Source organism: Cyprinus carpio, chromosome B12 (assembly GCF_018340385.1).
Source record: "Cyprinus carpio isolate SPL01 chromosome B12, ASM1834038v1, whole genome shotgun sequence".
Classification (NCBI taxonomy): Eukaryota; Metazoa; Chordata; class Actinopteri; order Cypriniformes; family Cyprinidae; genus Cyprinus; species Cyprinus carpio.
This window is the reverse complement of record NC_056608.1, coordinates 1,611,986-1,625,854: the sequence shown is the minus strand read 5'-3', so window position 1 is coordinate 1,625,854 and position 13,869 is coordinate 1,611,986. Positions and strand designations below refer to the sequence as shown.

Here is a 13,869-nt window from a genome sequence, read left to right as displayed (position 1 = left end):
AAGTTTATTGTAACAAACTTATCACAGGGGGAAAAAAGGCAGATTTGTGAGATATAAACGATACAAATTGCAAGGGGGAAATTTAGAATTTTAAAATATACAGAAAGAAAAACATTATCTCATTTTTTTTCTTGCAATTGTAAATCTGCATCTTTTTATGTCACATAATTATATTTTACCAAAGCATCACATTTTTCTTAAGTGGAGGAAATGGGCTTCCACATAAAAGTCGATGAAATGTTGTAGGTGTGATCCGTGAGATATAAACAACAAATTGCGAGAAAAAAACTGAATTTGGAAATATACAGAAAGAAAAAAATGTATTTTTAATTTTTTTTTTAATTATACCTCACAATTTTGCCTTTTTTTCCCTTCGCTATTCACTGAATTTCTTTCTATGCATTTCTGACTTTTTTGGGAAAATTTTTTTTAGAATTGCAAATTTGTATCTTACAAGAAAAAAAAAGCCTAAATTGTGAGATAATCTCAACATTGTGAGAAAAAAACCCTCAATTACACAGGCCTCCATAGAATCCACACAAAAAAAAAAAATTATATATTTTGTTATAACAAAAAAAAAAAATTATATATTTTGTGTGTTAAATTTGGTGTTATCGCTCTCACTCTGGTCACTGGAAGTTCATCGTGGCACCTCATGGCAAAGAACTCTCTGAGGATCTGAAAAAAAGAATTGTTGCTCTACATAAAGATGGCGTAGTCTATAAGAAGATCGTCAAAACCCTGCAACTGAGCTGCAGCATGGTGGCCAAGACTATACAGCGGTTTAACAGGACAGGTTCCACTCAGAACAGGCCTCACCATAGTCGACCAAAGAAGTTGAGTGCAGGTGCTCAGCGTCATATCCAGAGGTTGTGTTTGGGAAATAGACGTATGAGTGCTGGGGGGTCAGCCTGTCAGTGCTCAGACCATACGCCGCACACTGCATCAAATTGGTCTGTATGGCTGTCATCCCAGAAGGAAGCCTCTTCTAAAGATGATGCACGAGAAAGCCCGCAAACAGTTTGTTGAAGACAAGCAGACAAAGGACATGGATTACTGGAACCATGTCCTGTGGTCTGATGATATCAAGATAAACTTATTTGGTTCAGATGGTGTCAAGCGTGTGTGGCGGCAACCAGGTGAGGAGTACAAAGACAAGTTTGTCTTGCCTACAGTCAAGCATGGTGGTGGGAGAGTCATGGTCTGGGGCTGCCGGCACTGGAGCTACATGTACTGTGACATACTGAAGCAGAGCATGATCCCCTCCCTACGGAGACTGGACCGCAGGGCCAGACCCCAAACACACCTCCATGTCGACCACTGCCTTGCTAAACAAGCTGAGGGTAAAGGTGATGGACTGGCCGAGCATGTCTCCAGACCTAAAGCCATCTGTGGGGCATCCTCAAATGGAAGGTAGAGAAGCGCAAGGTCTCTAAGATCCACCAGCTCCGTGATGTCGTCATGGAGGAGTGGAAGAGGGCTCCAGTGGCAACCTGTGAAGCTCCGCTGAACTACATGCCCAAGAGGGTTAAGGCACTGCTGGAAAATAATGGTGGCCACACAAAATATTGACACTTTAGGCCCAATTTGGAAATTTTCACTTAGGGATGTACTCACTTTTGTGGCAAGCAGTTTTTACATTAATGGCTGTGTCTGTGTGTTGAGTTATTTTGAGGGGACAGCAAATTTGCACTGCTATACAAGCTGTACACTCACTACTTTACATTGTAGCAAAGTGTCATTTTTTTCAGTGTAGTCACATGAAAAGATGTAATAAAATATTTACAAAAATGTGAGGAGTGTACTCACTTCTGTGAGATACTGTGTATAATATATATATACATACACATACATACATTTTGAAAATGTGCAAACCTTAAGACACAGGCAACAAAATGAGGTGAAAAAAAATTATTTTTACACATTGCTTCATTGCATCATATTTTTGGCCATTTGATCGATGCATTGATCCACATTGTTGTAGTTTTACACCCCTAGTATGAATACTTTTGAAAATGGAAAAAGATTTATAATCATCTGAAATCCATTACATGACATTACACTGTTACATTCACTTGGATTGATCCCTAAAACCAGGAAAAGCTTTAAATGACAAAACTGGTGTAAAACACAAAATAAATATTCAAATATAAATCAAAAAACATGTTCTTGTCTTCCACTCAACAACGGGCTTAAATTAAATCCTGATTGGCCAATTGAGGCCATTTGTGGCTTTCTTGTTTATCTGGAGAATTTGACTGTGACTTGGCGCAAACGATCACAGATGTGGTTAGTCTTACCACTTAAAACTCTCGCATAACACATCATACCAAACAGCCAGCACAAATGCTCATCTCCCCACTGTGACTTGGCGCAGTCAACATCTTACTGAACCGATTTGGCTTCAAAGCCTCTATCTGTCACACTCGTGGAGATCCCAAATCAAAAATCTAAACACTGAAGGGAATTCTGGGAGAAGAGGCCCTGATTTATTCTTCTGTTGCAATGATTCATTTAGAACTCACATCTATGAGAATGTTGCTACTAGAAAACAAAAAGTGCATAACTTTATTTTACAAACAATGTGAGAGATGATTACTCACCAAAGGAGTACCTGGATAAAAGGAAACAGAGAAATATATGAGATTAAATCCATTTTCATCATTTAATATGACATACAAAAAGTCATGCTTTGGTAAATCATAATTATGAGATAAAAAGATAAACTATGAGATACTGAGTCATAATCATGATAAAAAGAAAATAATAAATAATAAATACACAACAAATAATAAAAGCAAAAAAAAATACAAAAAAACAGTAAACGTTATGACAATATGTCAAAAGTGATAAAAAAGTCAAATTATGAGATACTAAGTCATACTTATGAGATAAAAAAATCATAATTATGACACTAAGTCATAGATAAAAAGTAAAAAGTTATGACCATAGTCATAACGGAATAACGTTGAGTTATGACAAAGTGTTAAAATTAATAAAAACTAAAAAAAAATATTAAATAAATAAATAATAACAACAAAAAAAGACAAAATTATGAGATACTAAGTCATGATTATGAGATAAGAAGCTATAATTATGACACAGTAAGTCATACAAACAAAAGTTATGACACTATGTCAAAGTGATAAAAAGTCAAATTATGAGATACTAAGGCATACTTATGATATAAAAAAATCATAATTATGACACCAAGTCATAGATAAAAAATTAAAAGTTATGGCATATTAAGTCATAACAGAATAAAGTTGAATTATGACAAAGTGTTGATATTATGAGATACTAAGTCAAAATTTTGATGAAATGCATAATTATGACATAAAAAAGTCAAAGGTATGAGATACTGGTCATGATTATGAGATTAAAAGTCATAATTATGATATACTAAGTCAAAAAGTAAATGACAAAAAAAACAAACTAAAAAATATAAAATTAAATTATGACATTAAAAGTCAAAATTATGAGATACTGAGTCATGATTATGAGATAAGAAGCTATAATTATGACACAGCAAGTCATACAAGCAAGAAAAGTTATGACACTATGTCAAAGTGATAAAAAAGTCAAATTATGAGATACTAAGTCATACTTATGAGATAAAAAAATCATAATTATGACACTAAGTCATAGATAAAAAGTAAAAGTTATGGCATATTAAGTCATAACAGAGTAACGTTGAATTATGACAAAGTGTTAATATTATGAGATACTAAGTCAAAATTGTGATGAAATGCACAATTATGACATTAAAAGTCAAAATTATGAGATACTGAGTCATGATTATGAGATTAAAAGTCATAATTACGATATACTAAGTCAAAAAGTAAATGTTATGACATACAATCTCATAAAGAGATAATCAAATTGTGACATAAAAAGTCAAAATTGTGGGATAAGTTGTCATATTTATGAGTTGTAAAGACAAATTATGCATCTTGTCAATTTATGAGATAAAAAGTCTAAATTTTGAGATACTAACTCATAGGGATGTTCATTTTAACCAGTTCACCGTTAACCGACTGTTAAGAATTTTGACCGATTAATACAATCAGTTAAATGGTTCAAAAAGTCATTTATTTATTTATTTTCAGTAATTTATCAAAATATTAAAAAAGGTTTGCTGCATGGTTAAAATATGCTACGCGTATTTAAAAAAAAAGTTTTTTTAGAGAAAAAAAACATAAGTCGCGTATAATAAGTCGGATTTTAATATTTCATTCAGAAATAGGCCTAATGCCGACGCGAAATGTTTACAAACATTATAATAAACTGTAAACATAGCTAAGCTTTTTTTAGTTCCCCTCAATCCACAACAAATCCTTTCAATTAGGCCTAACAGTATTTATAAAAGAACAAGAATTAAAAATAGGCCTTTAAGGAGTTATAGCAATATAAACGACAAGCCAAAACTAATTCATTTAAGCTAAAAAAAAACTGAAACCAACGTTGGGTCTATCATTCGACACAAAATCAAATGTTTCCGTATTTGCGATGTATTTGAATGCCAAAATATTATTTATTATGTAGCCTTCTTCACTCGTGTTCCAATATCCACATAAAACAAAATATTTGGCATAACATCGTATGTTGATAACACTTAACAGCCCAGATTTTACTACATATTTAAACAGAGCAGTGTGTTTGTTTGTTTTTTTTCATATGTTTGACTGTCTGTATTATATTATGATAATGAACAGGCTGCACTGTCAAGGTAGCAAAGCTTAACTGTGTGCGCGCATGCGGCTCCAGCGCAATCATTTTAATTGTTTCCTTCTAACAATGGAAACTACTCCTTTAAGTCATAAAGATAATCAGAATTGTAAAAGTTTTGCCTTTATTTGTGTACATTCACAATAAAAACAAATATTTGTGCGTAAAATAAGCCTAAAGAAATATAGGATGACGCTTTCTGCCATCTGATTTCCTTTCGCGCAACACAAAAATGAACCGAAACTGCGTTTTTCATTAATTTTCTTAATTTATTATTTAAGCAAAATATATATTTCTCATATAGGCCTAACAAAAAATTTAAAAAAAAATAACCGAAATTAACATTCCTCCCAACTCAATTATTGAACAAAAAGTTTAAATAAAGTTTAAGATGCAAAACCATAATTTTTTTAAATATAACATAAATTGGGTAATTATGACATAAAAGTCCAAATTATGATGTGAAATGCATATTTATCACCTGAAAAGCTGAAATTATGAGATACCAGGTCATAATTATGAGTCAAAATTCTGACAGTCAAAATTGTGACTTAAAAGTGCATAATTATGAGTCAAAAATTTTAAAGCAAAAAAAGCAAACATTATGACATACAAAATCATACTGAGATAAAAAGTCAAATTGTGACATAAAAAGTTAAAAGTTATAATTATAACAGTCAAATTTGTCACAATATTATATTTTTATCTCATAAGGACTTAGTATGCCATAATCTTTAGTTGCTTTTTTTTATAATTATTCTTTTTTATCTCATTTTCACTTTTTGTCATTGTTTTGTCATAATGTCAGCTTTTTTTAAATTTCGACTTGATTATGATCATGACTCCTGATCTCATCCTTGTGATGTTTAATATCATCATGTCATAATCGTGACGTTTTATCTCATAATTAAAACTTAGTATGACATTATTTACCGAAGCACAACTTTTTTCTTAAGTGGAGGAAATGGGCTTCTACATAAGAGTCAATGAAATGTTGTAGGTGTGGCAAAAACGGTCAATTTATCTCCAACAAAATGGCATAATTCAATCTAATTTTATTACAATAAAAAGACTGTATTGTTTTAACATGAGAAAGATGAATGCATGCGTGTGCGTGTGTGTGCTCACCAAAGCTGTCCGACATTCACAATAGAGTGATACAGGATCCAAAGCACTCCCATAATGATCATACTGGCCTCACCATAATTAAAACAAACCCTGCCAGAGCCATTCCCACCAGAGCAGTGCCATCCAGGTTGGCATCCATCTCATTCCAGTCCATAAACCAGAGGACCGAAGGAGTGTACGCCAGATCCTCAACAACAATCCCTCCACCCAAATAACCCTTTACCCCCAACAAATAATAAATCCAAAACAAGACACCATTCACTCCAATCAGCTGTTTGTTCTGGTTGTACGCGACAGTGAAAGCCACAACTAGAAAGAAAACGAGACAACTGTGATTTCACACAAAGGTGAGTTATTACAGACAGGCTGTATTTCACTAATGTAACCTTATAGGTTTCTATTGCACAGATGAGTAAGTGTAACTAACTGATGAAACTAATTGTGTCTGATCTCCTAGCAACTGCATCCTGTAGAGCTGCCACCTGTCAAACTCACAGTAGATGAAAGCGATGGCTCGCAGCAGCGCCACGCGCGTGAGCCAGTACAGTTAGGTCCCGGTTTGTGTCGATACGCCCACTTTCTTGTCATATTCGCTCGAGTCTTCGTCTTGCACAGTCTCGCTGCAGCTGTCGTGTGAAAGACTGTCTGAAACAAGCGCATCGCCGCGTCGCTTTCTCAGGAAACTTTCGCTTTTCTCGGAGCGCTCACTGGAGGACGCCATGTTTCTCGAACGCTCTGCACATGCGCAGGAAATCACGCGCGGCGCAACGGACCAATCAGAGGACAATGCGCTTCTGCCAACACAACATTCTGAGACTGGCGGCTCTGAAATATTCTTGCTTATGTTATTGTAAATAATAATTGAAATAAAAACCGACAGAGCTAAAGATTTCACATTTATATTTAAAATCTATATGCTGAGATGTTTAGAAATGTAATTAATTAAAAGATTAAAAAAAATAGTTCATTTAAACATTTATAAACAATAATAATAATAAAAAGATTTTTTAAAATCTGCACCAAAATAAAATGTACATTCACCAAAGACCTTTTAAGCACATTTGTCGGTATTTGGGGGAATGTTTTATTTATTTTTTTTTTTTTTTTTTTTTTTTTTGCAAATACACTGTAGGCCTAAATATTGTGATTAATAAATTGTGTATATTTACAAAATTTCAAACAAATGTGACAACTTTATGTAAAGAGTCAAATGACTCTTGATTGAATGTATATATAATTATATAAAATAATGTGAAATAATATATATAATTAATTTTAAGACCAAATATGTTTTCCATATATATATATATATATATATAATATATATATATATATATATATATATATATATATATATATATATATATATATATATATATATATACACACATATATATTAATGTTAAGACCAAATATGTTTTCCAAATTTGAATTTATATAAATAGTTTATGTATATACGCTTATACACTTTATGTACATCTTTTTAAATAGTTCATCAGAATTATTTGTGCAGTGAAACCTGTTCTACTGTATATCTTTCACATACCTAATATTAAAATTAAAGTCATGTTTAGTTAGCCAAGGAGGAGAGTTTTCATAAAATACAGTGGGCCAAGGTTGGATTTTTCAGGGAACCCATGAGCAGTTATTGGTTTATGGTCTAATTTGTTAGTCAATTATGTTCAATTAAGTGAAAAAGTTGCTGATGTCCTGAGCAGACCAATTGGAGAGGTTGCGCAAAAGCCTCTCCTCCAATGAGAGAAGAGAAGGAGGAGTGCGAGAGTATAAGCCTCAGAAAAACTTCACTCCTACCAACAAGTTGTGAAGTGTTGCCAGTTCATTCACCAGTGTTGCTCGACCGAGCCTTGAGATTCAAGAAAACAATAAATCAGTAGGTTTCTTTGGAATATTCGCTCCAAATCTCCACAAAAGCCAACGCGCGTTACGCGTAAAGTGCGCACGTAGCCGCCTGCCGATTATTGTCACGTTTTGTTCATATTTTTTAACGTTTCATCAAGGAGGATTTGAAAATGTCAAAAGAGCCGGATAAAACTCCTTCTGGGACTGAAAGCCCTTATATCGCCGATTTGGACTCTGATTCGCCGTCATCTCCATCAATATCCGACGAACAAGGCACGCAGCCCCAAACCGGCGCCGAGGAAGATGCCCGTTTCCCCCCGTGCATTCGAGACGCGGTGTCACAGCTCCTCAAAGGCTATGACTGGTCTCTGGTGCCGATGCCAATGCAGGGCAGCAGGTCTCTGAAAGACAAGCCTCACGTGAAGAGACCCATGAACGCGTTTATGGTGTGGGCGCAGGCGGCGCGCAGGAAGCTCGCGGATCAATACCCACATCTCCACAACGCCGAGCTCAGCAAGACCCTCGGCAAGTTATGGAGGTACGTGCACTTCAGGTCAACTTCACGATGGATCACCCTTTACATGACATCATGTAGGTTACACAATGCATGTCGTGTTTACGCAAATAAATAAGAAGTTCTACTAATGAACAGCATTAATGCTGGCTAATGAGTGGTAAGCCAGTAGCTATTAATATGTTACTTGCACTAATGTTTAAGTATCTCTTTAACGTCTCTATGAACTAAAACAGATATTAGTACTTATTTCACTTTCCCAGAGCAAGTTAAACAGACACACACTTGAATTAGACACCAAAATATCTTATTAGTAAGATTTTGAATCAAGATTAGTTATTTGACAAGCAATAAAACAAGTGTAACTGTTGGAATCAGATACTAGTCATTGGTACAAGACTAGTTAAGTACTAGTAGGCTACTAGTAAAGCATGCAATAAAGTAGAATACATACTATTCAGTAGAACTCAGAAAATGTGTAATTTGTTGCAAGTATAGCGATGGAATACTTGTCAATTTTAGGATCATGGCTAGTAGCAAAGTAACACTTTAAAGCCTAATTTATTAACAACTAACAATCTTTTTACAGCATTTATTAATCTTTGTTAATGTGAGTTAATAGTTCGGTGCATTAAATGCGTAAAACGTGTTTGTAAATGTTGACTGAGAGTAATAAATGTTGTATTGTTCATTCTTAATAAATGTTAACAAATGTTAACAAATGAAACCTTATTGTTACTGAATATGTACTAGTATAACTGTTGGTAAACAGAGGTAGTATTAACTTTCAGTAGCTACTAGTAAAATGAAAATAGTTTAAGGACGTAAATGCAATGTTCTGTGGAGCTGCTTGTAAACCAGTGAAGTTCCAGTGAACTCTATTGGTAACAATTGAACTTGCGTCCATAGCTGCTTTTGAAAAATGCATCCCTGGTTTGTTGCTGGATCAAGACGTTCTGCAGCAGCTTCAAACCATCTAAAACTAGATTTATTTTTCATCATTCACACACGACTGTTTTAATTCACTTGTGCACTTTTTCATTCCATGCTTTGCAACGGACGGCCGCACCGATCATCCAGGCTGCTCTCTGAGAGCGAGAAACGGCCGTTTGTGGAAGAGGCAGAGAGACTGCGACTCCAGCACAAGAAAGACTATCCGGATTATAAGTACCAGCCGCGGAGGAGGAAGAGCCTGAAGCCGGGTCAGAGTGAACTGGACACGGGAGCTGAGGAGAACCCTCACGCCTCGGATCAAATGTACAAAGTGGAAGCGGGTATGAGAGGGATACACCATCAACAGGTCCACGGTGGTGAGTTATGAAAGAGCTATTGTCTTACAGTTTTGGTTGTGTCATACTTTTTATTACACTCTTCAAAATAAAGCTTCCATAAAGGGGGTTTTCCCAGCGATGCCATTGAAGAACAATTCTGGGTTCCTCAAAGAACCACCAGTTAACAATTCTTAAAAGAACCTTTTTTATTATTATTATTATGTGCAATGGAAATATTCCAAGAATGTTAAAAGTTCTTCATGGATGCATCAATGCCAATAAAGAACCTGTAAGTGTAGAAATCCATTTTTGGTTCTTCAAAGAACCTTTACGTGAACAGTTCTTAAAAGAATCGTTTTTTGTTAGTGTAAAGAACATTTTAATCACTTTTTGTTACATAATAAAGATTTTTTTGTCCAGTGGAAAAGTTCAGTGGATGGACTTTTACTTGTAGGAATGTAAAATAACTATTTTTGGTTTCCCAAAGAACCTTCCAGTAAACAGTTCTTTAACCATCTAAAATACCATGTATGTTAAAGGTTCTTAATGGAACTATTATAACGCCAGTAACGTACATTAATTGATCAGAGCGTAGAAGAAACATTTTTGGTTCTCCGAAGAGTCTTTAAATAAACAGTTCTTAAAAGAACCATTTTAAGTGTAAAAAACATTTTAATAACCCTTTTCCATAATAAAAAACAGTTTTGATCAATGGAGAGTGACTACATGGATTTTAAAAATTCTTGATGGAATCAATAATGGCAACCAATTTTTGGTTCTCCAGAGAACCTTCCAGTGCACTGTTTTTAAAAGTGTGTAAATAACAGTTTAATAACCCTCTGCTATAAATAATCTTTTGTGCAATGGAAAAGTTCCACGGATGTTAAACGTTCTTGATGGAACCATCAATACCATTAAAGAACCATTATTTTGAATGTGTAAAAGATCCATTTCTGGTCCCCTGAGGAACCTTTAAGTGAACAGTTCTTAAAGCATCCATTTTTTTCTAAGTTTAAAGAAGATTTCAAAATTTTTCCAGTGGAAAGTGAATCCATGGATGTTAAAGGTTCTTAATGGAACCATTATAAAGAACTTTTATTTTTAATGTGTTGAAGAACCATTTCTGGTTCCCCAAGGAACCTTTAAATGAACAGGTCTTAAAACATCAATTTCTTTCTTTTTTTTTAGGTTTAGAAAAAAAACATCAATGCCAATACCTGTTGTAGAAATAAAGGTTCTTTATTGGCATCAATGGTTCCATGAAGAACCTTTACCATCCACCGAACCCTTCCATTCTGCAAAAGGTTGTTTATAGCAGAAAAAGTTTCTATAGATTTTAAAAATGTTCTTCTAAGAAAAAGTTTTTTTAAGAACTGTTCACCGGAAGGTTCTTTTCGGGAAGAGCGTAAAGAACCTTTATTTTTTCCACCTCAACCCAACAAAACACATTCGATGTTTCCAACCCAGCTCAACCTCACGGTCCTCCTACACCTCCAACCACCCCGAAGTCCGATCAGCATCAAAGCGCCAAACTGGAGTCCCGGCGGAGTGCGTCAGAAAACACAAGACACAACATCGACTTCAGCAACGTGGACATCTCGGAGCTCAGCAGCGACGTCATCGGCAGCATGGGCCCGTTTGACGTGCGTGAGTTCGACCAGTACCTGCCGTTAAACGGCCACATGGAGAACAACGGCGGGCCGCACTCCAGTCCCGGCTGTCTCAGCGCATCCTACCACCATCATCCTCACGGCAGCGCTTCGGCATGGAACAAGGGGTCCGGGTCACCATCTGCATCCTCGCTCAGCAATGCAAACCAACAAAGAACGCTCATTAAAACAGAACAATTGAGTCCTTCTCATTATGGAGAGTCTCACGGGTCACCGACCCAATCCGAACTGACTGACTGTCCAGACCTGCAGAACTCGACGTACTTCACCACATTTTCCGGGTATCCCGCTGGCATTTATCAATATCCGTACTTCCATTCCTCCAGAAGATCGTACGTGACTCCTGTTCTCAACAGCTTGTCGAGTCCGTCTCATAGTCCCGGCGCGAGCTGGGAGCAGCCGGTTTACACGACTTTAACACGACCCTGATGCCAAGTTTTGGGTCAGAGATGCTGAGAATTATGGGACCATGTTTGATACTTTCTGAAGTAAATCTTTCTAAAGTCTTGCCATTTCATAGACTTTTCTGGTAATTGTGACCTTTAGAGTTTCCTAACAGATTTTGGATTCACTTTTCAATATCGAATGTTCTGTGCTTGTATTATGGGCTGGATAAAAGTGTTTGTTTTTTAGAGCTATATGATATCTACATTCAATATTAAATACGATACAAACTAGCAGAACAACACTTGTCTTTATAATAATCAACAAAAAACTAATTCATTGTTGATAAAGGCCGAGTCTAACTGTCAAACGGACAGAATAACTCATGCTTTCCTCACAATTTGAGGCCAAAATGAAGCTATATTTGAATATCGGAGAGATGCTGGATCATCCGTGGTTTACAGAGCCAAGAATCAGCGAGGGAGTGCAGAAAAGAGAGAGGGCTGATTCTGAATGACAGCGTCTCAAAGGGCTCTTTGTTTTCATTATAAAAGAGGCATTAATTAAGGGAGGGAACAAAACAAATACAAAGCAGAAAATCATTACCACTGCCGTTACATGAAAGAAGAGCAAAAACAGACACTACCCTCTGCTATTTGGATAAACAGCAACAAAAGCAGCAGAAAATGCATAAATTGAGTGCAGGATAAGAGAATAAGTTCTTCATGTGTGGAAAAGAGCCAGTGATTCCACAGCAGATGGATGTGGGTGGACTAGGACTTATTTTCCTTTCACTACGTTTTATTACATTGATGATTTTTGAAGTGGAGAATGTAATTAGTGTTGATATGTACAGCACGCATCATTTTGCTCGCTGACATTATTGGGTCTTAAAACTGGACGGTACGCAGTAAGCACTACAAGATGTAGTGTCTCTTATGATTTTGATTTCTAGTTATGGTGTGTTATGTTGAGTTCTTATTGTATGCAGCTTTTTGGACCCTGGTTTCTGCAAGTTTTGCTCTCAGAATTTTTCTGTTGACATTTGGAGAGCATGACGATTGTGATCTCTAGTGCAAGAGCCAATAAACAATGACAAAAAATCATGCTGAGCCATTAAAAAGACCCCCACATAAAAACAACATAACACACATCAGGACTGTTATAGAGGAAAAGCTGACTATGATTACAGCAGATCAAAATTCAATGTATAACACATGAGGCTTGTTGTGTAACAAACCATAATTAAGCATTTAATATACATACATGCCAACAAACTTATAGCTAAAGATTAAATAACTTATATTTAATGCAAAATATTTGCAGTTACTTTGTCTGTTTGTGATTTAACAATGAAAATCTCAACGCAAAAGGCAGTAGTGGTGCTTCGTTCCTTAATGAATTAGTGCTTTTGAACAAATGGGTTGAGTAATTGATTCAATGACTCACTTAGAAATACAGTCACCTGTTTCACTGAATAAATGAATCATTCACTTTGAACGAATCAGTTGAATGAATGATTTAATGACTTACTCGTGATGATTTCATTTGTAGCCACCTACTGGTGTACCCAAGTATTATTTTTGCTGGAAATGTATAAAAATAATGATAATAAAGGTCTGTATATATGCATTTAAAATTTATTATTATTTGTTAATTTATTTGTTGTTAAAATAGTTTGAATAAGTAAAGAAGATATGTTTAAAAAGAAATGGTCGAAATTAGTGAGTTTTTTGAAGATTAATTTAATTTTGTTTTCACTTGAATAATTAATAAATAACATAATTGTTTTGGAAATTAAGTAATTTATTTGCAATTCCAAATGAAAAAAAACTTTTAAAAATAAATAATTCTTTTCATTTACCTGAAAAAAAACTTTTAATAACACATTTTTCATTTTATTTATTAATTTATTTTATTTAGTCGAATGAATCGGTTGAGTAATTGATTCAATGACTCACTTATAAATAGGGTTAGATCACCTGTTTTGCTGAATGGATGCATCTGTGTATTTGAAAAATCGGATGAAACAAACAAATAAAGGAATTTGTCGCCACCTACTGCCAACAAGAAACACAAACACACACACACACACACACACACACACACACACACACACACACACACACACACACACATACACACACACAATAAATAAATAAATCCCCACCAGTAAGAAACAGACTGACAGTCCATCTGAATCACAAACAGAATGAAAAGTCCCAGTGCTTCAGCCTATCAAATTCAAGGACTGGAACTAACTGCTGTAAGCTGCAATCTATTATAAATGTTAGTGATACGGGAGGCATATATC

At 35.1% G+C, this 13,869-nt stretch overlaps 2 protein-coding genes across 2 annotated transcripts in view; one reads left to right on the top strand and one right to left on the bottom strand.

Annotated features, from left to right (window-relative positions):
* Positions 1 to 6,034, bottom strand: part of lmf1 (lipase maturation factor 1) — a 35,233-nt gene extending 29,199 nt beyond the window's left edge. The window contains exons 1-2 of the mRNA XM_042734921.1: positions 5,857 to 6,034; positions 2,604 to 2,614 (exon numbers count right to left, since the gene is read on the bottom strand). Of these exons, the coding sequence (XP_042590855.1) occupies positions 2,604 to 2,614; positions 5,857 to 5,918 (73 nt within the window). The 5' untranslated portion in view covers positions 5,919 to 6,034. The remainder of the gene's footprint in view (positions 1 to 2,603; positions 2,615 to 5,856) is intronic.
* Positions 6,035 to 7,546: 1,512 nt separating this feature from the next.
* sox8a (SRY-box transcription factor 8a) lies at positions 7,547 to 11,807 on the top strand. Its single transcript, XM_019063104.2, has 3 exons — positions 7,547 to 8,254; positions 9,311 to 9,540; positions 10,969 to 11,807. Exons 1-3 carry the CDS (start codon positions 7,887 to 7,889, stop codon positions 11,598 to 11,600), a joined length of 1,230 nt encoding a protein of 409 aa, XP_018918649.2. The 5' UTR covers positions 7,547 to 7,886; the 3' UTR covers positions 11,601 to 11,807.
* The last annotated feature ends 2,062 nt before the right edge of the window (positions 11,808 to 13,869 follow it).

What these genes read in the sequence shown, in the direction of transcription:
- sox8a (XM_019063104.2), top strand. Translation starts at nt 7,887, where the DNA reads ATGTCAAAAGAGCCGGATAAAACTCCTTCTGGGACTGAAAGCCCTTAT. An exon ending in ACCCTCGGCAAGTTATGGAG is followed by an intron (nt 8,255 to 9,310) that starts GTACGTGCACTT and finishes CCGATCATCCAG; the next exon opens with GCTGCTCTCTGAGAGCGAGA. An exon ending in CCATCAACAGGTCCACGGTG is followed by an intron (nt 9,541 to 10,968) that starts GTGAGTTATGAA and finishes TTTCCAACCCAG; the next exon opens with CTCAACCTCACGGTCCTCCT.